Raw genomic sequence first — 27747 nt, 5'->3', positions numbered from 1 at the left:
TCAGGCAAGTTTTCTCAGCCCCTGGGATCTGCACTACCATCTAGAAGACAGGGCCACTCTTATCCTGACCTGGGTTAATATCTATTAACCTAAGAGGAAATAGGCACAATTCCAATGCTGTGAGTCATTGAAAAAGAAGAGGGGCAGGAATGAAACCATCCTAAACAGCCTTAAGGCAGTTCTTTTGCAATACTAGGGATAAAACCCAGGGACCCTCTATCACTGAGCTACATCCCCAGCCCTTTTCAATTTTTATTTTGAAACAGAATCTTGCTAAATTGCCCAGATGGGCCTCAAACTTCCCGAGTTGCTGGGATTACAGGGCGTACCACTGCACCTGGCTTAAGACCTTTTTTTTTTCCCGGTACTGGTGATTGAACCCAGGGGTGCTTAGCCACTGAGCCACACCCCCAGTCCTTTTTACAAATTTTTAAATTTTGAGACAGTCTCAATAAGTTGCATAGGGTCTCGTTAAATTGCTGAGGCTGGTATACAATTTGCAATCCTCCTGCCCCAGCCTCCTCAGTAGCTGGAATAATAGGCATGCCCCTCTGTGCCTGGCCCAGCTTAAGGCAATACTTTTTTTTGGGGGGAGGGTTACTGGGGATTGAACTCAAAGGCACTTAACCACTCAGCCACATCCTCAGCCCTTTTCTGTATTTTACTTAGAGACAGTTGCTTAGGGCCTGGCTAAATTGCTAAGGTTGTCTCAGCCTTCCGAGCTGTTGGGATTACAGGCTTGTATCACCATGCCCGGTTTAAGGCAATTCTTTTTATTTTTTTAACACATATTTTTAGTTGTTTATAGACCTGCATTTTATTCACTTATTTATATGCAGTGCTGAGAATTGAACCCAGTGCTTCATACATGCCAGGTAAGCACTCTATCACTGAGCCACAACCCCAGCCCATTAAGGCAATTCTTTTTTTTTTTTTTAACTTTTAGTTGTAAATGGTCACAATATCTTTTTTTATGTATTTATTTCTTTTATTTGGTGTTGAGGATTGAACCCAGTGCCTCACACATGTGATGCAAGTGTTCTACCACTGAGCTACAGCCCCAGCCCCCATTAACACAATTCTTAATCAAACTCTTGGGCATGATAGTAGTTGACACTACCTGCCTCCCTGCTAAGCTGAACCTCATGGTCACCCAAGTTCCTCATATGAATCTCTCTATGGACAACTGTTTATCTGAATGGAGAGAAAATTTGAACGCCTATGTACCTAAGCCCAGCACAAGACCTGGCACAGAATAGAGGCAGGATATACTCTAGGGTAGGGAATAATACAGTGAGAGAGGATCATCTGTTTGGAATCTCTATTTGGAGATACCTTAGTACTAAGAGGCAACTAGCCTCTGGGCCCTGATCCCAGCTACTGTCAAGGGACTAGAGCTTCAGTCTAAGCATGACTGGTATCCTACTAGGTAGGAGACGCCTTGGACCACCAGCCACCCTCTGCCCCAGTCTCTACCCTCTGGGATGCATGCCTAGGTACAGGTCAGGGGGAAGGTTTATAGGACATGTCCTTCCCTCAAATTCATAGAGCGTAACTGAGGCTTGGAGGACTGAATGGGTCAGCTGGCCTCACCTGATATGCCCCCTACTTTCTGGCAGTCGGAAGCCGTTGCTGTGAAGGTGCAGGCCATTAGACACGCCGTTGGACACACCATTGGTAGACATCTTGCCGTTCTGGACTTCTGGCAGGATGGGGAGAAAGTAACAATGACAACTCAGGATGAGGCCCTCGTTTCTTCTCCACAGCCCTTCAGCTTCCAACACAGGGTCTGATGGTTCCACTGTGGGACTGACTATTCCTCCAAGGTAAGACCCAGTCCCAGAGACCAAGTTTGGACAGACCAGCAGCCAAGACATAAAGAAAAGCCTGTACGCCCTCTGCTGGCTGGCAAGGGACACAGCTTCAACATGTCATTTCCCTTAGCTGGGCTGGGTGGGGGGCGGGAAATGAGGGGTAAGGAGGTGCCTGTATCAACTGTAGGACCCAGAAAGAGTTAATAAGCCAGCATGAGAAAGGGAAGAGCAACTACTTCAGGTCCACAAGAGTGGAGCTGCGGGAACAATCTGTTTCAGAGAGAAGTGAAAAGGGCTATGATGCAAAGCCCTGCGACAGATCTCTGACCTACTGTTATCTTCCTTCTTCCTGTATGGACAGGATCATTTCAGAGATCTGCTGCTTTTGGAGTATTGTAGCCACAGTTCAGAATAACGGGCAGGCTTCTCAGCAGAGGCAGCTGGTACTCAAGCTCCCCACCCCACTTCAGCACAGATACCCTAGGAAGGACTTACCCCCTGAGGAGTGGCATTTTCTAGGCAAGAGGAAGGTATATGGCCGCTGCTTGTAAGTCAAGTCAAACAAATAGACCTAAAGTTGAGGGTCAAGAAAAGATATGGAGGCATGGATGTGGTTGAACTATTCACAAGGCTATGGTGGTTCACAAGAACCAGGGCTTCAGTATACACTGAGTGCTGAGCACAGAGCTATAGAGCTAGCCCAGGAAGTGAACTTCAGGCAGGAAAATATTCCTATTTCCTTCAGGTCCTTGGGAAGGGCCATTTGATCTACCCAAAGCTCTAAGTGAAATACTGTCCTTAATTAGAATCACATGCTTAAATTGGAAAAGTACTCAGAGATCACAAAGCTAAATGTCTTTAACAGATAGGAAAACCGAGGCTGCAGAAAGCAACTTGCTTAAAGTAACACTGCTAGTTACTTCTCTCAGTAGGTAAATATTATCTATTATTAACACTTATTGAATGCTTATTTTGTTCTAGAACTCTAAGTGTTTTTTTTAATATTGACTCATTTCATCCTAGAAACTACCACATGCAGAAATACTATTATTTTCACCCCTTTTGCAAATGAAGAAATATAGGCTCAAAATTCAAAATTTATTCAGGATCAGAAAAGCAGCACATGGCACAGCCAGGACTCAAAACTATGTCCCTCTGGCTCTGAAGCACTCTACTAGACAGTCTCCTCACTTACCCTTATGCCACCTTCAGGCCAGATAATACTTAGCTTTGTGAAGCCAGAGGACTATTCTGAACTCAGGTGCTCACCCATTCTCCAGCCCATTTCTTTTATATATATTCATGCCTTGCCTTGTAATGTCATCACCATTTCCTGCCTTGTCTCCTATCATCCCGATGATGGATCATATTTGCATTTGCCTCCTCTATATTATTATTTTGATTCTGGGGATCCAACCCAGGGCCTCATGCATGCTAGGTTCCCTATTTTTATCATAACTCTAGTCCACAATGAGTGCTCAGTAGAATAAAAACAAATTTATGCAAGGCTTACTAAATATCCTGAGAGCACACAAACAGAAGATTTAGCAACCTATTATCAAAGAACATTCTCAAAACTGGTCCTAAACCACATCTTGGCTGTGTGCTCTGAGACCCATGGATCTTCTCCTAGGAAAACAGCAGATGGGGAAAACTGAGGCTCAGAAAAGTGAACAGACTTGCTCAAAGTCACAAAACACAGCTTGAAGACAGTAGGCCATCACTGAAGATAGATCTGTCAATTTCAAAGCCTGTATTTTTTAACTAAAGTCTCATTCTATCATATATCTATCTAGTTCATTAAAAAATAAAAAGCCAGGTGAAGTGATACACAGCTGTAATCCCAATGACTCAAGAGGCTGAGGCAGAAGGATCACAAGCAACTTAGCCTGGGCAACTTAGCAAGAACCTGTCTCAAAATAAAAAATAAAAAGGACTAGGGATGTAGCTCAGTGGCAGAACACCCATGGATTCAATACCCAGTACTGCAATAAAATAAAAAAGAAAGAAAGAGAAATTAGAAAGAGAGAGAAAACAGAGAAGGACACACAGAGAGAGACCAGCCTATTATACCTCTCTCAGCATCCTTATAATATCATGTCACTCCCACCTTTCACAGTAATGTAATTTACAATGAAGCTATTACGTCTGTCTACCTCATGGCAGTGGAGGTACGGTACACAGGCCTGGTCTACTGCATATGGGATGGTTATGGGCAGTCACATGAGGCAGCTGAACCTACCTGTTCACCTCCCATGTTGACTAGCAGCTCTGTGCCATTGGGGCTGAAGGTCACATAGGTGGCAACCAGCACTCTCAGACGGTTGTTATAGTCAGGCAGCTTCACTGGCAGGTGACCTGGAAAAAGAGCCCTGTCATTCTACAGTGCGGTTCTTAGTCCCCCTTGAAGGGGCAGGAGATTGTGTGAAGATAGCCAAATTGAAAACTTTAGCACTCAACTTCATCATAGAAGCAGCCACAAGTGTCGAGCCCGATGATCAATACTGGGCCAGCTGCTTTATCTCCTAGATTACAACCCCAGTTTACAGAAAAGAAACTCATTAAAGGTAAGTAATTTGATGAAGTTTAGCATTAGAGTCAGGATTAAAGATCTGTCTGACTCTAAAGCCCTTACTCTTGACCAGAATGGCAGGTAAGTAAGCATCCAGTCAAGAGTTTGGCACCAGAGCTGGCTGAGTCCTACCTGCTACATAATACTGGGCTGCACCATCTGGAAGGGGCTTCTGCCGGTCACAGAAGGTGTGTACACCTGCTGATGGGCTCTGCTTCATGCTCTTTCTGGTGGGAAGAAAAATAAAATAGGCTAAAACTCTAAAAACAATAACAAACAAACACACACCCCCTAAATAAAAAACAATAAGAAACTCAGGCACTGGACCTGGCTAGATAGACCAGACCCCCACTAGAGGATGCCTAAGTTTAGGTTCCTGAGAAATAAAGGAGGCACCTTTCTTCCTTACCTAAGTGACTCCAAAGTCCAGCTACTAGACAGATATGGACACAGACACTACAGTGTTTTGCCAAGGAGGTCCTGAAAACTCTGTGGATTCTCATGGCCACTTCATTTCCCCCATTTTACAGACATAGAATCTAAGGCTCAAGGCCCACTCCAAGCTATGTAGTGTGGCTGCAGAAGCCACTTAGTTTGGGGGTTGTTGTGAGGGTGGGGGTACTCAGTATATTCCTCTTTATTTATTTATTTTAAATAGAATAAAATTCATGCAGAAAGAAATTACGTGTATAAAACTAACTGTGCAAACACAATCATGGTAAGATAACCAGGAGAAAATCTATATAGTGATTTCTCTCAGGCCATGAGATTTTGGGTAATTTCTTTGTTAAACTTTTCACATTTTTCAAACAAGCATATGTTAATATTTTTGAATCACAAGATTAAAAAACAAACAAACAACGACAACACTTAAAAATGAAGAGGGCATGGAAATGAAGGAAAGGGGTGGCCAGTTCCCAGGGTCTTGCCCCAGGAGGCTGAGTGAACCATACCTATGGTTATGGATCATGCGAATGTCGTAGAGCCTCACAAAGGGCCCACTGGCCCCTACAGCCAGGCAGTTGTTGTCCTGGGGATTGACTGTGAGGCACTTGGCCTCCACCAGCTGGCCACAGTACTCTGTCAGGTCAATCAGCACCTCCGAGTGTTTGCTGTTCTCCCGAAGGTCATACTGGCTGTGAGAGAGGACAAAGTTAGGGATGGGGTCCTTGTGTAGTAGGCAGGCAAGAAGCAGAGTCCTTGTTATTCAAGGATTTGGAGGGGCTTTAGACCCATATGTAAATTATCAGAATGTCAAAACCTCTCTCCCATTTCCTAGTGCCCACTGTGTGCCAGGCCCCTGTAGTAGGTTTCTCACACATTCTTTTTCATCCTAGTGTAACCCCTTAGGGTAGATACTACTGTACTTATTTTACAGATGTATTATGGGTACTATTATACTACTGCTGATTACAATGCTTAGTGAAAACATGCTTTATGTCTACTATTGTCCCTAGGTGTGGAACAGGGCTGACTTGCCAAGACTGGATTTAGACTATTCTGCTATGCTCCTTCCTAATCTATTTTCTTTCAAGAAACAAAGGAAGATATAGATGAAGGGAGAAAAGAAAAAGAAAGAGAGAGAGAAAATCTGGATATCATCTAAGAGCTACCTAGAAGAACGATCCCATCCACGCGGTAAAGGAAATGCCAACACCTGTTACAGCAAAATCCTACTGCTCCAGCTTGGGAAACTTTTTTGCTTATAATACAGTTACCTTCAGAGAGCTGGGAGGGACATCACCCACATGCTCACCTTCCTCTTGCCTAAACATCTACAATAATCTCTTTGCTGTTGGCGTTTCTTAAGTCATCCTTACCAGAATGTTCTTTCCAAAACAGTTTTATACCAGTCTCCTACCTCTGTCCCCAAAACTGTAGTGATTCCTCAATACTTTAAGTTTGCCTTTACCAAACTCCACATTTTTTTCAAAACGTGGGTCAATTACAACTAAGAACCCTCTGTCCTGTACATGTCACTTTTATCCCTGCCTTCACAAACTCAACTTGTGCTGGGAAGCCACTCAGACTTTCCTGGATCATCCAAATCCCTCCTATTCTAGAAGGTCCAGAGTAAGCTCACCTGCTGTGACTATGCCTCAGTCCCTAGGATTCTACCCCATGCCCAAGATGCTCAGCATCCCTGGCACAGCCTGGGCAGTCAGTTTGAACAAGTGCACATGCCACTGATCAAATGCTTCCTAAGTACCATACTAAAATTTTACATGTGCTATTTCAATTTTAATGTTCAGATGAACAAAGGAACAAATAATTAATACTGTGATTATTCCCATTTTACATTTAAGGAAACTGAGGTTCGGAGGTAAAGTAATCTTCTCCAGTCAAACACTGGGTGAGAGGTAGGATTTCACTCCAGTTCTGACTTCACTCCAGTTCTGGCCTGCTCATAGCTACTGTGTTATAGCTTACACATGACTTAGAGACTTCTTTTCTGTAATAGGGAAGAGAGACAAAGTCCTATAGGAACTCAACGGAGGTAGATTAAAGCCGGGTGGGGAGATAGGAAACCATGCCAGAAAACATGCATCTGAAGAAAGGGGTTAAAGAAAGGCAATAATAGCTGAGTGCTGCAGTGTGTACTTGTAGTCCCAGCTACTTGGGAGGCTGAGATGGGAGGATCACTTGAGCTTAGGAGTTGGACAAGCCTGGGCAATATTATGAGACCCAATCTCACAAAGGTTTGGAAGCGGGACTTCTGCAGGTGTAGCTCATTGGTATAGTGCATGCCTGGCATGCAGGAGGTCCTGGGTTCATCCTTAGTACCAAACACACACACACACGGGAAAAAAAAAAAAAGGAAAGCAATGCTATTTCAGGCTGAAGGAAATGAAGGAAGTGGAGGCACATGTGTAACAATACAGGTCACTAGAAAAGGGGACAGTATTTTCCAATTTCTGCTGGTTCTCCCTGTCCCAGAAATATGTTCAATGACAAAACTGTTCAAGAGAAATGTGTCAAGTACCTTTATGTGCCAGGCACATTCTAGGGACACAATAAAGAATAACACAGACATGGAGTTGCTCTAAGAGAGTTTACTATTCAAGTGCAGACACAGACAAAAATGTAAACCAACAAGCAAAAAACAAAGTAAGGGTTGGGGTTGTGGCTCAGTGGCAGAGCGCTTGCCTAGCACCTATGAGGCACTGAGTTCAATCCTCAGCACCCAAATGTCAGTATGCCCTTTCCTTCTCCATATAAATAAATAAATAAAGATATTATGTCCAACTACAACTAAAAAAAAATTAAAAAAATAAAGTAACTACAGATGGTGATTAGAGTTATAGAGGATGCAATTAGGATTATGAAACAGAATAACGTAATTTACGTTATTAACGTAATAACATAATTAATTTTGTTAGTTGTAGATGAATAGAATACCTTTATTTTATTTATTTTTGTGTGGTGCTGACGATCAAATCTTGTGCCTCACACATGCTAGTTGTGGGGTTGAGCCACAACCCCAACCCCTAGACAAGTATTTCTAAAGAGGTGACTCAAGCTGATTTCCTTTGGTGACAGAGTCAGACATGGAAAGAACTGTGGACAGAGAATCCAGGGATAGGAAATAGCAAGTGTGAACACCCAGAAATGGCAGAGATCTGGACATCTGAGGTTGTGGGAGAAGGTCAACGGACCTAGAGGTGGTAGACGGAGGACAGAGATGGAGCATGGTGAAGATGGGGTAAGCAAATGTTCCCAATTGAGTTTGTACACAGACAACTACTCTGGGCAGAAAAAGGCAGCTGGACTTCTGTTGGAAGAAGGAACCAGGCCTATGGGAGGACGTACTGTAAGCAGATGGAATGGGGAGTCACCACGCCCTGGGAGCAGGGGAGCCACAGGCCACTTGATGCCCAGACCCTTACCGGATAAGCCCATCCTCAGCAGCACTCCAGAACGTGTTGGGCCACATGGGTGCTGTGGCGATGCGCTTCACCCGGTTTGTGTGATCTCCAAACATGTGGATAGTCTCCTTTACTGTCAGGTCATGGACATGCACCTTGGAGTCAGCTGCTCCCGTGATCAAGATGCGGTCCCCAGCATGAGGCAGGAACTGCTCAGGAGAGATTGAAGAAGAGATTGGCAGGTGGTAGTGACAGAGCCGGCCACTGAAGGAGATGAGCCAGGATGTCAGTATGCCCTTTCCTTCTCCATATAAGACAAGAAAATGATCTCATCCAAGACAATTCACATATAAGTGCATGTGTGCTCGCGCACACACACACACACACACACTTTAGATATCAGTTAGCAGCCAATAGGCGTAAAGGTCAAAATCAAGATACACACTTTAATTTTGCCAGAGCGGTTATGACCTATGCCAAATTTAACTACTTGAGGAATGCTTTTCCTTTGACTCTTCCCCAAGTAACAGTAAATAATAATCAAAAATTTTTTTCTAAAAATTTACCATGTACTAGCTACCAGGCAGCAACTTTATCTTACTGATGCTTAAAAGAGCTCATTCAAATAGGATTTGGGGGTTGGGATGTAGCTCAGTTGTAGAGCACATACTTAGCATATGTGAGGTTCTGGTTTCAACCCCAGTACCTAGTAAATAAGTTTAAAAATTGAGTTTCAGTACCTAACATGCAGCAAGACCAAATCCACATACCATACTGCCTTATTTATTGATTGATTAATAATGATGATGCATGCTAAGCATGGTGCTCTACCACTGAACTACACCCCCCAGCCCACCACGACTATTTAATAACCTAGAAATTAAGTAATAAATTAGTCCTAAAGAGAAAATAACTTTCAGGGAATTTTAAGGTAGCGGGTGCTTTAAATTGGTTCAACTGTTTCTGGAGAATAATCTGGCAATAGGTAACAAAGATAAAAAGCTATTCTTACCTTTTGACCCAAAACTTTCACTTCTAAGAAGTAATCCAAGAAGAAAAAGGGACATGTACGGAAATGCTCAGAGCATCACTCCTTATAGTAACAAACAGTGAAAATGGTTCAAATGTAAGACCTTGGGAAAGGGCTGACTACCAAGAAATCCATCTCTATGTAGCTAAGAATGAGACTTCTAGGGTTGGGGTGTAGCGCAGTAGAATAGTGCTTGCCTAGCATACATGAGGCCGTAAGGTGTTTTTTTTTTTTTTTTTTTGGTGTAAGGGATTGAACTCAGAGGCATTCAACCACTGAGCCACATCCCCAGCCCTACTGTCTCACTGAGCCAGATCCCCAGCCCTACTGACTCACTGAGTTGTTTAGCACCTTGCCGTTGTTGAGGCTGGCTTTGAACTCACAATTCCCCTGTCTCAGCCTCTGGAGATTACAGGCATGGGATTACAGGTGTGGGCCACCACACCCAGTGTGAGACCATAAGTTTGATCCCCAGCATCCAAACAAACAAACAATCAAAAAAACAAAATGAGAGTCCCACTATCATGATGAAGCCGAGAATACCATACTCTAGATGACATCTGGCAAGATCATAAGAGTTACAAATACTGCTTCAAATAAGGGGAATAAAAGCAGGCAGTTCTATCACCTAACTTTGGGTTACTTAGAGTCATCTAACTTCTTTTGAGTTCAAAAGACTAATTTTTTTTTTTTTTTGGTGGTACTAGAAATTCAACTCAGGGCCTTGTGCATGTGAGGCAAGCACTCTACCAACTTGTAAGCCCAGCCCTGAATTTTTTTTTTTTTTTCAGTACTGGGGATTGAATCCAAGGCCTCAAACATGCTAGGCAAGTACTCTGCTATTGAACTGCATCACAGACCTTTTTTAAAATTTTTTAATTTTGAAACAGGGTTTCATTAAGTTGCTCAGGCTGTCGGGACTTTGTGATCCTCTAACTTCCCAAGTAGCTGGGATTACAGACATGTCCACCATACCCAACTTTTAGTTTTTTGTTTTTGAACTGAAAAGTTCTTCCCAACCCACACTAAGGCTGAGTGGTGGTACTGTGTGAGGGGCATCACTCTGCATTTAAATAGCTGCAATTCCCTTTGGCTTTAAACGTTTATGGAAGAGCAACATCCATTTTTTCCATATATTCTTCTCCACTGGCACATTAGACTGGGATAGATGAAACAGACAGAATTCAATCATCTTTAGGGACAATCAGTAGTTTTTAATCTTGTCTAGAGATAGCATATACTCCACACACAACAGAAATAAACAGGAAAGCCCTGGCCATGGCCATGGGCCTAGGGCTGCAACTACACATCATACACCATAGTTGCCACTAGGGGGAGGGCATTGTTGAAATACTGTAAATACACCTAGTATTTTGACTACCTGAAGACAGAATCCTTTTCTACACTTTCTTTCTTTTTAAACAGAAGAGGAGGCTGATGGGCTATGTGTAAGTGACTTGTCCAAGGTCTTACCATGAGGGTATATTAAGAACTCGACATTTTATGCTCCATGATGCAAAACTGGTGGCTCAGGTCCCCATCCCCAAATCTGAATGCACAGACTAAAACTTTGCAGGGGCGGAAAGCAATCTCTGTTGGTCATATAAGAGATGAACTGCCATTGTTATGTCTCTAAAAATCACAGAAACATGGAATTGGCCTCTGGAACAGGAGATGATAATCAGAGCTTGGGAAAGAGGCAAAGTTTAAGATATATTTTGAGCTTTTAAATCTGTTATGGTTCAGTTATTTGGGAAATAAGTAGGTGTTGAATTCTTTGATTTACTTTCTCTTCGGGTATCTGCTCATTCTTTTTTTGTAGGTGTATGTGTTGGGGACTGAACCCAGGGCATTGAGCTGGCTAGGCAATTGCTCTGCCACTGAACTACATTCCCAGCCTTTTTAAAAATTTTACTTTGGGAGAGGGTTTCACTAAGTTGCCCAAGTTGGCTGTAAATGTGCAATCCTGCTGAATCAGCCTCCCAAGTGGCTGGGATTGTAGAAATACCCAGCCTCTTTTTTTTTTTTTAATATTTATTTTTTAGTTTTCGGCGGGCGCAACATCTTTGTTTGTATGTGGTGCTGAGGATCGAACCCGGGCGGCACGCATTGCCAGGCAAACGCGCTACCGCTTGAGCCACATCCCCAGCCCCTTTTTTAAAAAAATCAATTATTTAATTGAACTGTAATATCAATTATAAATTCCTCTTTAAAAAAAATTGTTCAAGCTCAGAATCATCCCCCCCACCCTCAACGCTCACATAATTGTAAGTCCATCTCGAGTTGGCTTCTTGGCTCTAAAAGACAAAGAAGGGCATGGAAAAGGGATGAAGCTTCAGGCATCACCATCAAAGGTTCAGACCATGGGGAGGGTCTGTGACTCCAGAGGGTACATGAGACATACACATGCCAACATGACCATGCCCACAGCCCAGTCACACCATCATTTGCTCTTTGGCTTGTCCTGCTCACCTTGACAGAGAAGATATTTGCAGTGTGTCCTGTATGCATGGAGAGCAGCTTCTTGTGATGCAGCGGGTCCCACACAATCGTGTGCTGGTCATCGGAACCAGAGGCCAGCAAGCTGCAAGCAGAATGATGGGCTTTGACTTCTTCTCAAGTTCCCAGGCTCCCCCTCCCCACATTCCCAGTTTATAGAAGTTGGGACCCAAAGAACTAGAAGTTTCCCATTATCCTTGAATACACTGACTAGTAAAAACAACAACAACAACAAAAAACAACAACCAGGGTTTGGATGGTCACCCACCCTTCCATCTAACTGGGATTGATAGTTTAACTGTATTAAAAGTTATGGCCTAAACATAAGAAGAGAGTAGCTTTTTTTTTAACTTAGATTCACTCAAAAGAAGGAAGCCCCTTCTCTCAGCTTCTTCACGCCTCCTTCAGAACTCTCTAGCTCATACTTACTCTCCTTTCTCATTCCACTCCAGACAGTTGACACATCCTGAGTGACCCTGGGAAGGCAAATGGCAAGGGACAAAAAGAGAGCCAGTTAGAAATCCTCCTGGGGAGAAGTAGAACTAAGCAGAAAAACTTGCCTTTCTTTTTGTTTTGTTTCACTTTTTTTTTTTTTTTTTAATACTGGGGATTGAACCAAGACCCCAGACATCCTAGGCAAGTGCTCTATCCCTGAGCTACGCCCCGAGCATAAACTGGTCTTCCCATCTTCAGTGTTTTCCACAGAATGATGGGCTTTGACTTCATGCTGAACACATTTTGTCATCCTGAGGGAAGTTAGCTTGAGAGTGAATGTGGGTGGCCAGAATTGATTAAACTGCTTGGCATACTACAGTACATAAAGTACTTTCATATTCATAATCTCACTTGTCACTGGGCACCTCTGAACTATGAAAGGCAGGTTTCACTGATCCCATTTTGTAGAAAAGTCAACAGAAGTTCAGATAGTAGTAAGTAGTAGAAGTGAGATCCAAAATATTTCTGCTTCTACAACTAGAAGGGTATGTCAATGGTCTCTCCAAGGGACAGCCCCTCAGCCAAGAAAATTTGCTCAGAGGAGCATCTGACACAAAGGCGGCCAAATAACTAGAAGAATAATCTTTCATTTGTTTACTTATATTTATCAAGTATGTACTACAAGCGAGGTACTATTTGGATACTAGACATGACAGTATACCAGTCTCAGATCTTTTGAAGCCTGGTGCAGTAAAGTAAACTGGGCTAGAGTTTTTATCTTTGGGATTTGATTTGAGAAATGCAGAGAGATGCTGAAGTTGAAAGCATGCACAGGGAGAAATAATGGCAAGGTTAGGGTTATGAAGACAGAGTATCCATGAATAAGCAGAAGGTACAGAGAACAGACTGAGTCTCACATGGTGGGAGAGAAGAAGTCACTAGGCATTCCTACATACCGTTCTGTTTCTTCACCTTCCCTCTTTCCTAATAGCACCCTGATTTACATTTTGTAATTGTCTCCCTGCCTCAAATCAGATATATATATATTTCAGGAAGCACAAACTCATTGTTCTTGCCACAGTAATGGGTTCAGGGACTTAGGCCTAAACCAAATAGTACATGGCAGACACTTGCCATAGGGATTGGCTCTGAAATGAACCTGTGACCCCTATCAGACGCAATGGGGAACAGGTACTGGGAGGGAGCCTCTGCAAATGGTGTTTTTTTCATTTTGGGGTGACAGTCTATGGAAAAGATGTCTTTCTTCCTTTGAATTCTAGGGATATAGACATGACACCTGGAACTATGCACACATTTGCCATCATGAGGGAAGTTAGCTTGAGAGTGAAATAAATATGCAGGGGAAGCTTAGCCAAGGGATCCTAAAATATTGGAGTGAGACCAATAAGAGTAACCAAGCCTGGCACCAACCTACTCCTGCCCTTCCAGTAAATAAGTGAGTCAATCAGTTCATTCTTCTTCTTCTTTTTTTCTTTTTATACCTTCATTTTATTTATTTATTTTTATTTTTATGTGGTGCTTAGGATTGAACCCAGGGCCGCACACATGCAAGGCAAGCACTTTGCCACTGAGCCACAACCCCAGCCCCCTGGTTCATTCTTCTTAAAAGTGATTTGAGCTGGGTTGTCATTTGTGACCCAAAGCATCTTAACCAACTCATTCTTCAAGTCTCTGTTTATAGATAGAAAGCAAACTTTGTGGACTATGTTTACTGAATCCCCAAGGCCAGGCACAGTGCCTGGCATGTATCTGTTGCCTAACTAACCAAATGAGTCCAGTTAGTGGGACTAGTGGAAAAAATTGAGAGATATGGTCAAGTCTAATCTCCCAACTGCCTAGTCAAAAAAAAGCTTATTCCTTTGCCTTCTCCTTCCCTTGCTCTTTGTCCTATAAATACTCTCATCTGGGTTGAAACCCATTTCCTCACAGGTTCTTCACTTGTGCACATGACGGACACATCTCTGCTTAAACTTGCCAGATCACTTGCTGATCTGAGGCCTTTAGCCTTTCCATGACACTCTGGTCAAATCACTGGTCACTCTTTCTGGGTCAGAATTTCTGTCCTTAGCTCTTTCATTTACTCACCTGACTGTAAATTACTTGTGCCAGGGGTCACAGCTTTACCTTGAAATCTCACAGAGCACCAAGGGCCTTGAATGACTGCCACTTACTGAGGGTTTACAAAGAGCTATGTATAGTGCTAAACTATTCGTGGCAAGCAGAATAATGGCCCCCTGCAGGTGTCCACATCCTAATTCTTTAAAACCTATGAATATGTAATTTTAGGTGGCAAAAGAGACTTTGCAGATGTGATTAAAGTTAAGGGCTTTTTTTTTTTGGCAGGGGGAGCTATCTCAAAAAATGGCCACTGCAGATTTGGCTGAAAGTCCAGTGCATTATCTACTGTGCCACAGAGGCAGTTATTAAGGGCCTTGAGACAGGAGAGGTTACAATGAATTATATAGGTGAGCCCAATCTAATCACACGAATCCTTGAAATCAGAGAAGCTTTCCTGGCTGCAGAGAACTAGAGAAAAAGAGGTGTGAAAGGGACGTACCCACTGTTGCTGACTTTGAAGTTAGAGGAAGGGGGCCAGGAGCCAAGAAATGCAGCAGTCTCTAGAAGCTGGGAATAGCAAGAAAATGAATTCTATTCTACAATCTGCAGAAAAAACACAGCGCTGCCAACCCATTGGTGGGATCTATATCAGACTTTTGATCTATAGAACTGTAAGATCATGAACTTGTATTGTTCCTAAGTTTGTATGGCAGCAACATGAAACTAATACCTACTCTACATCCATTACCTCATTTAAGAGACCATTCTCATTACTCATATCAGGAATAAGAAAAGCAATGCTCAGAGAGGTTAGGAAGCCTGCAGAAGGTAGTACGACTAACAGACACATGGCAGATTTTAACTGAGGAGTTCAGGCCCTCAGGTAATGAGAAATGTACTAATGCTTCCAGAAGGATTATATTTGAGAACTGGGTATGGTAGCACACATCTGTAATCCCAGTGATTCAGGAGGCCAAGGCAGGAAGATTGTAAGTTCAAGGTGGCCTCAGCAACTTAGTGAAGCTCCAAGCAACTTAAAAAAATTTCTGGTACCAAAAAAACCAAACCCAAACCAACAATCAAAAACACCAACTAAAAAACAGAATGACTATATTTGTCCTCAAATTAGTAGCCCATCCAAAGTGCAGAAGATAGGGTCTATAGTAGACATATTAAATATGATACTTAGGATTCTTCTTTATATGCTTAAAAAGCTCACAGGCAGGTAAACTGGAATAAGTATAGGAAAAAATTTCAAACCATTACAAAAATACAAAGTAACTATAGCAAAAAAATATTATTAAAGGCCTTTACAAGTTAGAAGACACATTTTAGAACCTATTCTTCAAAGAACAAAGTGTTTAAGAGGAGTTATCTTGGGTTTGATAAATAGCTGACTTGGCCACAGGTATACAATCTATATTTGCAGTGAAGAATAGAAGAAAATGTGCTTAGGACATACCAGAGTTTAACAGTGAATGACAAAAATAAAGGGAGGGGCTGTGTACACAAAGCTCTGGGTTTATTTATTTTTATTTTTTTATTTTTTGGAACTGGGGATTGAACTCAGGGGCACTTAACCACTGAGCCATATCACCAGCCCTTCATATATTTTATTTAGAGACAGGGTCTTACTAATTTGCTTAGGGCCTTGCTAAGTTCCTGGGCTGACTTTGAACTTATGATCGTCTTGTCTCAGCCTCCCGAGCTGCTGGAATTACAGGTGGGCCCAGCTAAAGCCCTGGGTTTAATCCCCCACACCACAAAGAAAAAAGTGGGTGAGGGGTGACCAAAAAACAAAACTTTTTTTTTTTTTTAATTTTTAAATTTTTGGTCCATACTGGGGATTGAACCTAGAGGCGCTCTACCACTGAGCTGCATCTTCAGCCCTTTTTTTATTTTTTGAGACAGCCTCCCCTGCCAAAAAAAAAAAAATCTTACTGCTACCATTGCCTTATAGCCTTAGAGAAATGTTTGGCAATGTCTTATAAGCTAAGCTTATATCTACCCTGTGACTCAGCAAGTCCACTGCAGATATTTACTTGAGAGAAATGAAAACATCTGTCCATATAAAGACTAGTATGAGGATATTTATAGATGCTTTATTTTTAAAAGCTCCAACCTGGAAATAACCCAACAACAACAGAACAATGGATACACAAACTATGGTATATCCATACAGCGAAATGCTACTCAGCAATAAAAAGCAATGAACATAGATAACATGTAACATGAGTAAAACAAAAACACAGCAAAAGAAGCCAGATATAAAAGACTACAGACTATAAAATTGCATTTACACAAAGTACAAGAATAGGCAAAACTAATCCATGGAGACAGAAGCCAGAAAGTAGTTGCTTTGAGATAGGAAGGTGATTGAAAAGGGGTACCAGGGGCTGGGATTGTGGCTCAGCGGTAGAGCACTTGCCTAGCAGGTGTGAGGCCCTGGGTTTGATCCTCAGCAACACATAAAAATAAAATAAAAATAAAATAAAGATATTGTGACAAAGACAATTAAAAAAAAAGAAAAAAGAAAAAAGGGCACAGGGAATGTTCTCAGGTGATGGAAGCAATTTTTTTTTTTTTTTTTAATCTTGAGTGTGGTAGTCACACAATTGTCAAAATTCATCCAAATGCTTGAAATCAATGCATTTTATTTTAGGTAAATCATACCTCAATAATGAAAGAGAAAAAGAAAGATTTTAGCAGTAGCAGCTAATATATACTGCCTCACCACTTCCACTGTGCCCTTCATACATGCTTTACAACTACCTTATGAGGGAAACACTGTTACTATCCTCGCGTTTCAGATAAAGAAAAAGTTTAATGAACCTGGCATATCTAGAATGTGAGCTCTTGTCTGACAAAGGATTCCAGAGCTTGGCTTTTAACCATAATGTCACATTGCCTATTTTTTATTTAGAACTTTCTCTCTTAAAACTTAAATGCTTGCTATATGCTAGCATTGTCCTGGCTCAGGAAAACACGACTGAGTCAGACCAACATACCTCCTGTATCTCCATGGAGCTGATGAGATTTTGTTTTCTCCCCCTCATGTCCCAACCTATAACATTAGCTTTCTTCTCCTATGCATCACTACCAATGGTCATAGAACCTCCATGTTAAAGATTAACCATGGGGCTGGAGTTGTAGACCAGCAGTAGAGCTCTTGCCTCATATGTGTGAGGCACTGGGTTCGAATTCTAGCACCACATATAAAGAAGCAAATAAAATAAATGTCCATCAACAACTAAAAAATATTTTATAAAAAGATTAAACCATATCTATTCACCTCTCCCTTAGTGTTATACATTTACATTACTACTTCTAGAAGTCTTGAAATGGAGTGATTTAAAATATATTTCAACTTGAATATATATAGCTAAAATTCCAAATATTTTTAAGTATAGTGAGGCAAGGCAACAACAGTAATTCACACTAGAAAGTTTTTCCTTATACTGAGCCTACATCTTCTGTCTATCTCTGCAAGTTCTCTTTAGTTATTCAATTCCTGAAAGTATCTGAGAACTACTATGTACCAGGCATCTTATACATGCAAAGGCTACTGTGGTAAATAAGGCAGAAAACTCCAGTGGGGTGGGGAGAGGAAAAATAAACAGGAGTCAGAGAGCAGTGAGTGCTATGAAGAACATAAAACATGGTGGTCAGGACATGCTCTAGATATACTGTAGTCAGGGACAGCATCTCTGAGGAAGTGATACTTAAGAAATCTGAATGTTGATAAGGAGTGAGGTACAAAAAGATCTCAAGGCAAATAATTCCACATGTAAGGAAGAACAAACACAAAGGTAGGAAGAAGCTTGTTTTGCTATAGAAATAGAATGAAAACCAAAGTGGCCAGAGCATAGTGATGAAAGGGACAAGTAAGATGAACAAAATGGGCTCAGGGAAGTAAGTGCAGACCAGAATTTAAAGGAGTGCTGTAGGCCATGGCAATGAGCTTCAAGAGAACAAGAACTGTGTTGGACTTACTTGCTGCTATATTCATCTCTCCAATGTCTAGAATATTCCTGGCATACAGTGGGCACTTGATATGTGCCTGAATGTATGAGTGAATTAATGAATGGCATATCTAGAATGAATGGACCTCTGGTGCTTCAAAGCATGCGTTTACTCCATTATCTAAAGGAAGGGTTGACAACGTTTTCTGTTAAAGGGCCAGATAGTAGATATTTTAGGCTTTGCACACCATATGGTCTCTGTCTGAACTACTCAATTCTACCATTGAATCACTAAAGCAGACAGACAATACATAAATGAATGAGTGTGGCTGTGTTCCAATAAAACTTTATTTATAAAAACAGGTGGCAGTAGACTTTAAATCTGTATGGAAATTCAAAGGACCAGAATAACCAAAAAAAACAATCTTGGAATTGGAAAAAAACAAAGTTGGAAGATTCATACTTCCCAACTTCATAACATGCTACAAAATAGTAGTGGAATAAGGATAGACATTTAGATCAATGGAATACAGTTGGCTGCTAATAAAAAAAATTCCATACATTTGTGGTCACTTGATTTATGATAAGGGTTTAGAACAATTCAGTGGGAGGATAGTCTTTGTATATGTGTGTGGGGGCGGGGGGATAGCACTAGGGATTGAACCCAAGGGAGTTCTACCACTGAACTTTTTTATTTTTTGCTTTTTATTTTGAGACAGGGTTTATGCTACATAGTAGCCAAGGCTTGCCTAAAACTTGCAATCCTCTTGCCTTGGCTTCCCAGGTAGCTGGGATTATAGACATGTACCACCACACCCAGCATAGCAATGTTTCTTAGATGCAACACCAAAAGCAGGAGTGACAAAGAAAAAATTAAATTTTATTTTATTTAAGGTAAAACTTTTGTGCATAAAAGGCACTACCAAGAAAGGATCACAAGTTCAAGGCCATCCTGGGGAAACTAGTGAGACCCAGTCTCCAAATAAAAAAATTTTTTTTGAAAAATAAAAAAGAAAGAAGGGAAGAAAACAACACAAAGAAAAAAATTTTCAAATCACATAAATAAAACTCTTATGACTCATCAACAAAAAGACAAATAATCCAAATGGACCAAGGATGTGAATACATTTACCCAAAGAAAATAAACAAATATGGCCAATAAGCACATGAAAAGAAGTGTCAACATCACTGGCCATCAAGGAAATGAAAATCAAAACAATTAGATACCACTTTATTCCTCTTAGGATAGCTATAGTCAAAAAGATGGATAATAAGAAGTGTTGATGGTGGATACATGGCACATGCCTGTAATACCAGTGACTTGGGAGGCTCAGGCAGAAAGACTGCAAATTCAAGGCTAGCCTCAGCAACTTAGTGAGACCCTAAGCAACTTAGCAAGACTCTGTCTCAAAAAATAAAATGGGCTGGGGATATAGCTCAGTGGTAAAGCACCCCTGGGTTCAATCTCTAGTATCAAAAAAAAAAAAGTATTGGTGAGGATGTTGAAAAATTGGAACTGTCATATATGTCTGCCACTTTAGGAAACAGTTTAGCAGCTGGGTATGGAAGCTTAAATCTACAATCCCAACAATTTGGGAGATTGAGGCAGGATTGCAAGTTCAAGGCTAGCCTAGACAACTCAGTGAGACCCTGTCTTAAGACAAGAAAATAAAAAAGCAATGTAATTTGGTGGTAGAATGCCCTAGTTCAATCCCTAGTACTGAGGAAAAAAAAAAAAAAAGGTTGGCAATTCCTCAAAAAGTTAAACATTTAGTTACCATATAACTCAGTAGTTCTATCCTTAGGTACATACTAAAAATATACATTTACACAAAAACTTGCACATGAGGTTTTATAGCAGCATCATTCATAATAACCAAAAAGTTAAAACAATCTAAATATCTGTAAACTAATGAATGGACAAACTATGGTAAATGTAACAATGCAATGTTATTTAGCCATAAAAAGGAACAAAGTATTGATTCATATTACAACATAGATGAGCCTCTAAAACATTATGCTAAATGTGAAAAGTCTGACACAAAAAAGCCACATACTGTCTGATTCTATTTATATGAAATGTCAAGAATAGGAAAATCTATTGTGATAGAAAATAGATTAGTGGTTTCTGGGATGCCACTGGGGATGGGACAAGGGGAATGAGTGACTGCTAATATGGGTAAGAGGTTCATTTTGGGGATGATGAAAATGTTCTGGAGTTAGCAACCACTAATGATTGCACAACTTGGTGAATATACTTAAAAAACACTGAATTGTACACTTAAATAAAATACAAAATAAACTAATAGGTAGTGGTCTGGCTTTGGCCCATATACTATAATTTGCTACCTCTTGAAATCTCTCATGAAATCAAATCTCCTCCCCATCTTTTTCTTTGAATGTGACTATTTGATGAACTTGATACCTAGTTTACTTCTCTAAGATGTAAAAAAAGAAAAAACTGACAAATGGTTAGATCAGGTTGTACTATGCTCATGGAACTGCTCCACCAATTCTATTAAAAAAGCATATTGGTCTAGTTTATGATTTGATTCCATAAACTTGTAACTTGAATTTATGAATAAATTATATTAATAAAAATGGAAATAAAGAGCAATAAGACTAGATTGTAGAGGTGAAAAAATATATATATAGTTGGATCCCTATACTGCTGCTAGATCCCATATCTATAGATTCAACCAGTCATAGATCAAAAACAGAGCTATGATGGCTGCACCTGTAATCAACATGAAGACTTTTTTTCTTATACTTATTCTTGAAACAACAATTATTTACATAACATTTACATTTTATTAGGAATTTTGAGTAATCTAGAGATTATTTAAAGTATTTGTGAGTTCATGAAAGAGTTATATGCAAATACCATACCATTTTATATGAGACTTGAGTATCTCAAGATTTGGTATAATATATGTAACTTTTTAAAGAATAATACTAAGAAAACTAATAAGGCAAAAGAATAAATCCACAAGCAAAGAACTGTTTATTGAGCCCTTTTAAAAATAAGACACAGTGATGAGGTGGGAAGAATATGAACTCTGGAGTAATAGGCCTGACATAAATCCCATTAATCTTATTTCCACACTCATATGACCTCAGAAATGTTCAGTTTTATTCTCATTTGTAAAATGAATTTTCTCTCCTCTCTTCTCTACCATGTCAAGAAATCCCACAGATGAATAGGAGGAATCAAAGTGTGATCACAATCTCCAATGTGAAAAAGGAAAATTCTGGTGATATAACCAAAAATGAAAGCAAGTGCCCTCCCACCCACCCCCCTGTTTTTCTGAGATTGCAGAAAAGTACACATATTTGGTTTCTGTCCATCTAGGGCAATAAAAATCACTGAGTCAAGATGAGCTAACACATAACTAAAAGGGGCTTGGTGAATTTTCAGCAAATGTCCAAGGAAAAAGGAAGAGTGATATAGTTTTATATAATAGAATATTTTAGAATTAATACTAATTAACATTAAGTTCTCTAATCTCAAGTTCCTTCTGGCTATCTTATTGGTTGCTGCTACAACAGTCCTTTGTATTTTCTCAATGAACCTTTTTAACTTACTATTTTGAAACAATTTCAAATGTATTAAAAATTTCAAGAATAGTACAAGAATATCCATACATCCTTTCCATCTAATTTATTAACACTGCCACATTTTATTTCTCTCCTTTTCTCCCTGCTTTGTCTGTATACCCACCCCCACCACACTCACATGTGACAACACTTTCTTCCTGACTGGATAATAATTTGCAGACTGCAAGACTCTTTCCACTAATCTACTACTGTGTATTTTCTAAGAACATTGTTGTTCTTTTATTTATCCAGGGATATTTATAAAAACAAGAAATTTATCATTAATACAATACCAATACCTAATTACAATTCTGAATTCCAAATTCAGATTTTGACAACTGTCCCAATAATATCCTCTTTACTTTCATGACCCAGGGGCCAACTCAGGATCACACACTACATTTAGCTGTCACTTACTCTTTGGTCTTTTACCTTGGAAAGCTCCTCAGCCTTTCTTTGTTAATGACATTGACATTTTTGAAGAATAAATCAGTTCTTCTGATTAGTTTGGATTTGTCACTATTTCCTCATTAGATTTAGCTAATGTATTTTGTCAGAAATACTACCTCAATGATTTTGTGTCCTCATTGCTTAATATCAGGTGGCATATATTGCCTATTTGTCCTGGTTAAAGTGGTACCCATCAGGTTTCTCCACCATAATGTCATGATTTTTCCCTTTGTTATCTGTGAGGAAATACTTTATATTGTGCAAATATTTTGTCCTTCATCAAATTTTCACACAATGGTTTCAATCACCTATTGATTATTCCTGCCTCAATCATTTATTAGTGTGGTAGTCATAAAAATGATGATTTTCTACTTCTATCATTTCTTTATTTAATGGTTGGTATTCTAGTAGAATGAACTGCACCTCCATTGGTGTAAACTCAGATTTTTAAAAATATATTTTTTAGTTGTAGATGGACACAATACCTTTATTTTATTTATTTATATATGGTGCCAAGGATCAAACCCAGTGTCTCACATGTGCTAGGCAAGTGCTCTACCATTGAGCTACAACCCCAGCCCCAAAACTCAATATTGTTTTTACTTAATGGGTTTTATTTTTATTTATTTTTATTTTTTATTTGTTGTTCAAAACATTACAAAGCTCTTGACATATCATATTTCATACATTAGATTCAAGTGGGTTATGGACTCCCATTTTTACCCCAAATACAGATTGCAGAATCACATCAGTTACACATCCACATTTTTACATAATGCCATATTAGTGACTGCTGTATTCTGCTACCTTTCCTATCCTCTACTATCCCCCCTCCCCTCCCCTCCCATCTTCTCTCTCTACCCCATCTACTGTAATTCACTTGATGGGTTTTAATTTACTACTGTCGTGATTCATTCCATATACTAAAATTGTTCCAGATCTGGCCAACAATATGGCCTGCAAGCTGGCTCCTACGTCTTTACAATATATTCCTATCATTTTTAATATACTTCTTTACTTTTCAGCACAATATGTTATAGATTCACCTTATACTTTCTCTGTCCCAGCCAATTATTTCTCCAAGGACTCCTGATTCCTTGCAGTATGGAATGGTATTTTAAAAATAGTAACTATTAAACAGCATAGTACTGGTACCAAAACAGGCGGGTGGACCAATGGTACAGAATAGAGGACACAGAAACCAATCCACAAAATTACAACTATCTTATATTTGATAAAGGGGCTAAAAGCATGCAATGGAGGAAGGATAGCATCTTCAACAAATGGTGCTGGGAAAACTGGAAATCCATATGCAACAAAATGAAACTGAATCCCTTTCTCTCGCCATGCACAAAAGTTAACTCAAAATGGATCAAGGAGCTTGATATCAAATCAGAGACACGCCGTCTGATAGAAGAAAAAGTTGGCTCCGATCTACATACTGTGGGGTCGGGCTCCAAATTCCTCAATAGGACACCCATAGCACAAAAGTTAATAACTAGAGTCAACAAATGGGACTTACTCAAACTAAAAAGTTTTTTTTCAGCAAAAGAAACAATAAGAGAGGTAAATAGGGAGCCTACATCCTGGGAACAAATCTTTACTCCTCACACTTCAGATAGAGCCCTAATATCCAGAGTATACAAAGAACTCAAAAAATTAGACAATAAGATAACAAACAACCCAATCAACAAATGGGCCAAGGACCTGAACAGACACTTCTCAGAGGAGGACATACAGTCAATCAACAAGTACATGAAAAAATGCTCACCATCTCTAGCAGTCAGAGAAATGCAAATCAAAACCACCCTAAGATACCATCTCACTCCAGTAAGATTAGCAGCCATTATGAAGTCAAACAACAACAAGTGCTGGCGAGGATGTGGGGAAAAGGGTACACTTGTACATTGCTGGTGGGACTGCAAATTGGTGCAGCCAATTTGGAAAGCAGTATGGAGATTTCTTGGAAAGCTGGGAATGGAGCCACCATTTGACCCAGCTATTCCCCTTCTCGGTCTATTCCCTAAAGACCTAAAAAGAGCATGCTACAGGGACACTGCTACATCGATGTTCATAGCAGCACAATTCACAATAGCAAGACTGTGGAACCAACTTAGATGCCCTTCAATAGACGAATGGATAAAAAAAAAATGAGGCATTTATACACAATGGAGTATTACTCTGCATTAAAAAATGACAAAATCATAGAATTTGCAGGGAAATGGATGGCATTAGAGCAGATTATGCTAAGTGAAGCTAGCCAATCCCTAAAAAACAAATGTCAAATGTCTTCTTTGATATAAGGAGAGTAACTAAGAACAGAGTAGGGATGAAGAGCATGAGAAGAAGATTAACATTAAACAGGGATGAGAGGTGGGAGGGAAAGGGAGAGAGAAGGGAAATTGCATGGAAATGGAAGGAGACCCTCAGGGTTATACAAAAGTACATACAAGAGGAAGTGAGGGGAAAGGGAAAAATAATACAAGGGGGAGAAATGAATGACAGTAGAGGGGGTAGAGAGAGAAGAGGGGAGGGGAGGGGAGGGGAGGGGGGATAGTAGAGGATAGGAAAGGCAGCAGAACACAACAGACACTAGTATGGCAATATGTAAATCAATGGATGTGTAACTGATGTGATTCTGCAATCTGTATATGGGGTAAAAATGGGAGCTCATAACCCACTTGAATCAAAGTGTGAAATATGATATATCAAGAACTATGTAATGTTTTGAACAACCAACAATAAAAAATTAAAAAAAAAATAGTAACTATTTATTTGTTTGTTTATTTATGAGATACTGGGGATTGAACCCAGGATTGCTTTACCACTGAGTTTCATCCCTATCCCTTTTTATTTTATTTTGTCTTGCTAAATTGCTGAGGCTGGTCTCAAACTTGTGATCCTCTTTCTTCATCCTCCTGAGTTGCTAGGATTATAGGCATGTGCCACACACCTAGCTTATTAAACAGTACTTATTGAGGTGTAATGCTTCTGGACCCTTTCAATGGACAAAAGGTAGATAAACACATACACACACATTTTACATACATATTTTAAAAATCATGAGTTCATAATATCAATAGAATATTTTAGAGTTATTTGCCTTTCCCTATTTGAATATTCCTTTTGCCACAGTGATAATTTTGGCATTGATATGTTTATTCATTCAATTCTACAACACACATATAAAATATTACAGAATTGCTATAGCAATACTATCCCCAATAACAAATCTACAAAGTATAGTTCAAGATTTCTTTGAAGTTCAAGTTGAGCATGGTGGCACACACCTGTAATCTCAGAGACTCAGAGACTCAGAAGGATTGCAAGTTTGAGGCCAGCCTCAGCAACTTAGCAAGACCCCGTCTCAAAAAAAAAATATATATATATATGGCTAGTGATGCAGCTCAGTGTTAGAGCTGCCCCTGAGTTCAGTCCCTGTTTAACAAAAAAAAAAAAAAAAAAAAAAAAAAGATTTATTTGAAGTTCACTGTAATCTCAGTGACTTGGGAGGCTGAGGCAGGTTGATTTCAAGTTCAAGTCCAACTTTAGCAATTTAAAAAGACCTTCAGGAACTTAGTGAGACCCTGTCTCAAAAATAAAAAATAAAAGAAAAAGATTGGGTATGTAGCTCAGTGGTAAAGTACCTCTGGGTTCAATCCCCATACCAAAAAAAAAAAAAATTACTTGATTTAGTTGGCATCCATCTTCTAATCTTTCTTGATTCAATCTTACTTTTTGAGTATGTAAAATCTCAACATGGTTCATAAAGTGAAAATTATAAAAAAGTCCAGAGAAGGGTTACTTTCCTTTTTCCATCCCTCCACCATTGCCACCTCTGCTTCTCGAGGTGACCAATTTCATTAGTTTCTGCTTATCCTTCCTGCACTTCTGTCTGCCAAAAAATACGCAGAAACATATATTAATTATTGTTCTCCCTTGTTACAGAAAAATTGGCAAAAATTACATTAAGTGGCCCTCACACATATGAAATGTACAGTCAACTCATTCATAAGAGAAATGTAACTTACTCTGAGATATCATTTTTCTTATACTGACATACTATTTTTTCACCTGTCAGGATGTTAAAAAAAAAAAAAAAGTCAAGGGGACTAGGGGTATAGCTCAGTTGGCAGAGTGCCTGCCTAGTATGCACAAGGTCCTGTGTTCAATCCCAAGCACCACAAAAAAAAAAAAAAAAAAAAGTCAAAAGCTTAACCACAAAGTCCATTGGTAAGCTGTAGAAAAACAGGCGCTCTCATGTATTTCTGGCAAAAAGGTAAACTGTGCAACTCCCATGGTGGGAAATTTGGCAATATCTAACAAAACTACACATACATTTGCCCTCTGACCAGCACTCCACTTCTAGGGTTTTTTGGTTTTTTTTTTCACCTAAAGTTACATCTCTAGCAATACTAAAATACATATATTCAAGGTTATTTACTATGGTATTGACGTAATTATATGTTAGGGTCTGTAAACAAGTCAAGATGGCACCTGGCATTTTGCCAGGGGGAGTGGTTTGTGAAGTAACGCCCGGAGCCATTAAGTGTGGAGATTCCTTATTGGTTGACTGCTGTATCTAGTTTATGTTAATTAAGATAAGCTGTGTGTAATTGTATGTATACCCCTCCCATCCTACAATAAACGGCTCCCACTCCTGCTGTATCAATCTACACAAGTTGCTCGTCATCCCCCCCCCCTCTTATTTTGCTGCAGGCGGACTGCGGCAATTATAAACTATTAGAAACAACTCTAAGTGCTCATAGTTGGACAATCCATTGAATAAATACTGCTACACAAGAGCGTACCACACATATAAAAAATAAGGAAGAACTCTATGAACTTGTAGGCTTGGTTTCTAAGATATATTGATAGGTAGAAAAAGCCAAGAACAAGAGAATATCTTTATATCTGTATACATCATGCTTTGGTGATCCTTCATCTTAAAAGGACCTCTAACCAAGCCCAGTCAGACAAGCTGTCTTCTCTCCTTCCCTACCCAGTTAAGAGTCCACGATTCAAAGCCCAGCATGGTGGCGTGTGCCCACAGTCCCATCCACCAGAGAAAGTGAGGCAGGAGGATTATATAAGCTCAGGATTTTTTTTTCGTGCTGGGGATTGAACCCAGGGCCTTGTTGTGCATAGGAAAGCACTCTACCAATTGAGCTATATCCCTAGCCCCTGACCCCAGGATTTTGAGACCAGCCTAACAACATAGCAGGATATCTCCTCTCAAAAAAAAAAAAAAAAAAAAATCCATTAACTCATTACCACAATATTCTCTCGCAACATATATTTGACAAACCCCCACTTTAGATTACTTTATATATCTTCAACTTTCACTTTCTCTACCAATTCTTTCCTCTAGAGATTAAACATGCTCAAATCTCTTTTAACCTAAAAAATTCCTTCCTCGGTACCAAATCTGTTTCTAACTATG

The 27747-nt window shown here is 39.9% G+C and overlaps 1 protein-coding gene across 3 annotated transcripts in view; it reads right to left on the bottom strand.

Moving 5' to 3' along the window:
• Wdtc1 (WD and tetratricopeptide repeats 1) overlaps positions 1 to 27747 on the bottom strand; it is a 74587-nt gene that overhangs the window by 9360 nt on the left and 37480 nt on the right. For 2 of the 3 annotated variants that reach the window (XM_027936958.2, XM_027936957.2), the window contains 8 exons: positions 12211 to 12257; positions 11755 to 11866; positions 8274 to 8461; positions 5340 to 5522; positions 4519 to 4613; positions 4057 to 4172; positions 2310 to 2385; positions 1594 to 1702 (listed from right to left, as the gene is read on the bottom strand). In XM_027936958.2, the coding sequence (XP_027792759.1) occupies positions 1594 to 1702; positions 2310 to 2385; positions 4057 to 4172; positions 4519 to 4613; positions 5340 to 5522; positions 8274 to 8461; positions 11755 to 11866; positions 12211 to 12257 (926 nt within the window). The remainder of the gene's footprint in view (positions 1 to 1593; positions 1703 to 2309; positions 2386 to 4056; positions 4173 to 4518; positions 4614 to 5339; positions 5523 to 8273; positions 8462 to 11754; positions 11867 to 12210; positions 12258 to 27747) is intronic. The other variant, XM_071617517.1, reaches the window with a different exon arrangement.

The sequence above is a fragment of the Marmota flaviventris genome, chromosome 10 (genome assembly GCF_047511675.1).
Source record: "Marmota flaviventris isolate mMarFla1 chromosome 10, mMarFla1.hap1, whole genome shotgun sequence".
Lineage (NCBI taxonomy): Eukaryota > Metazoa > Chordata > Mammalia > Rodentia > Sciuridae > Marmota > Marmota flaviventris.
The sequence above is the reverse complement of the archived record's forward strand: the minus strand, read 5'-3'. Positions and strand labels throughout refer to the sequence as shown.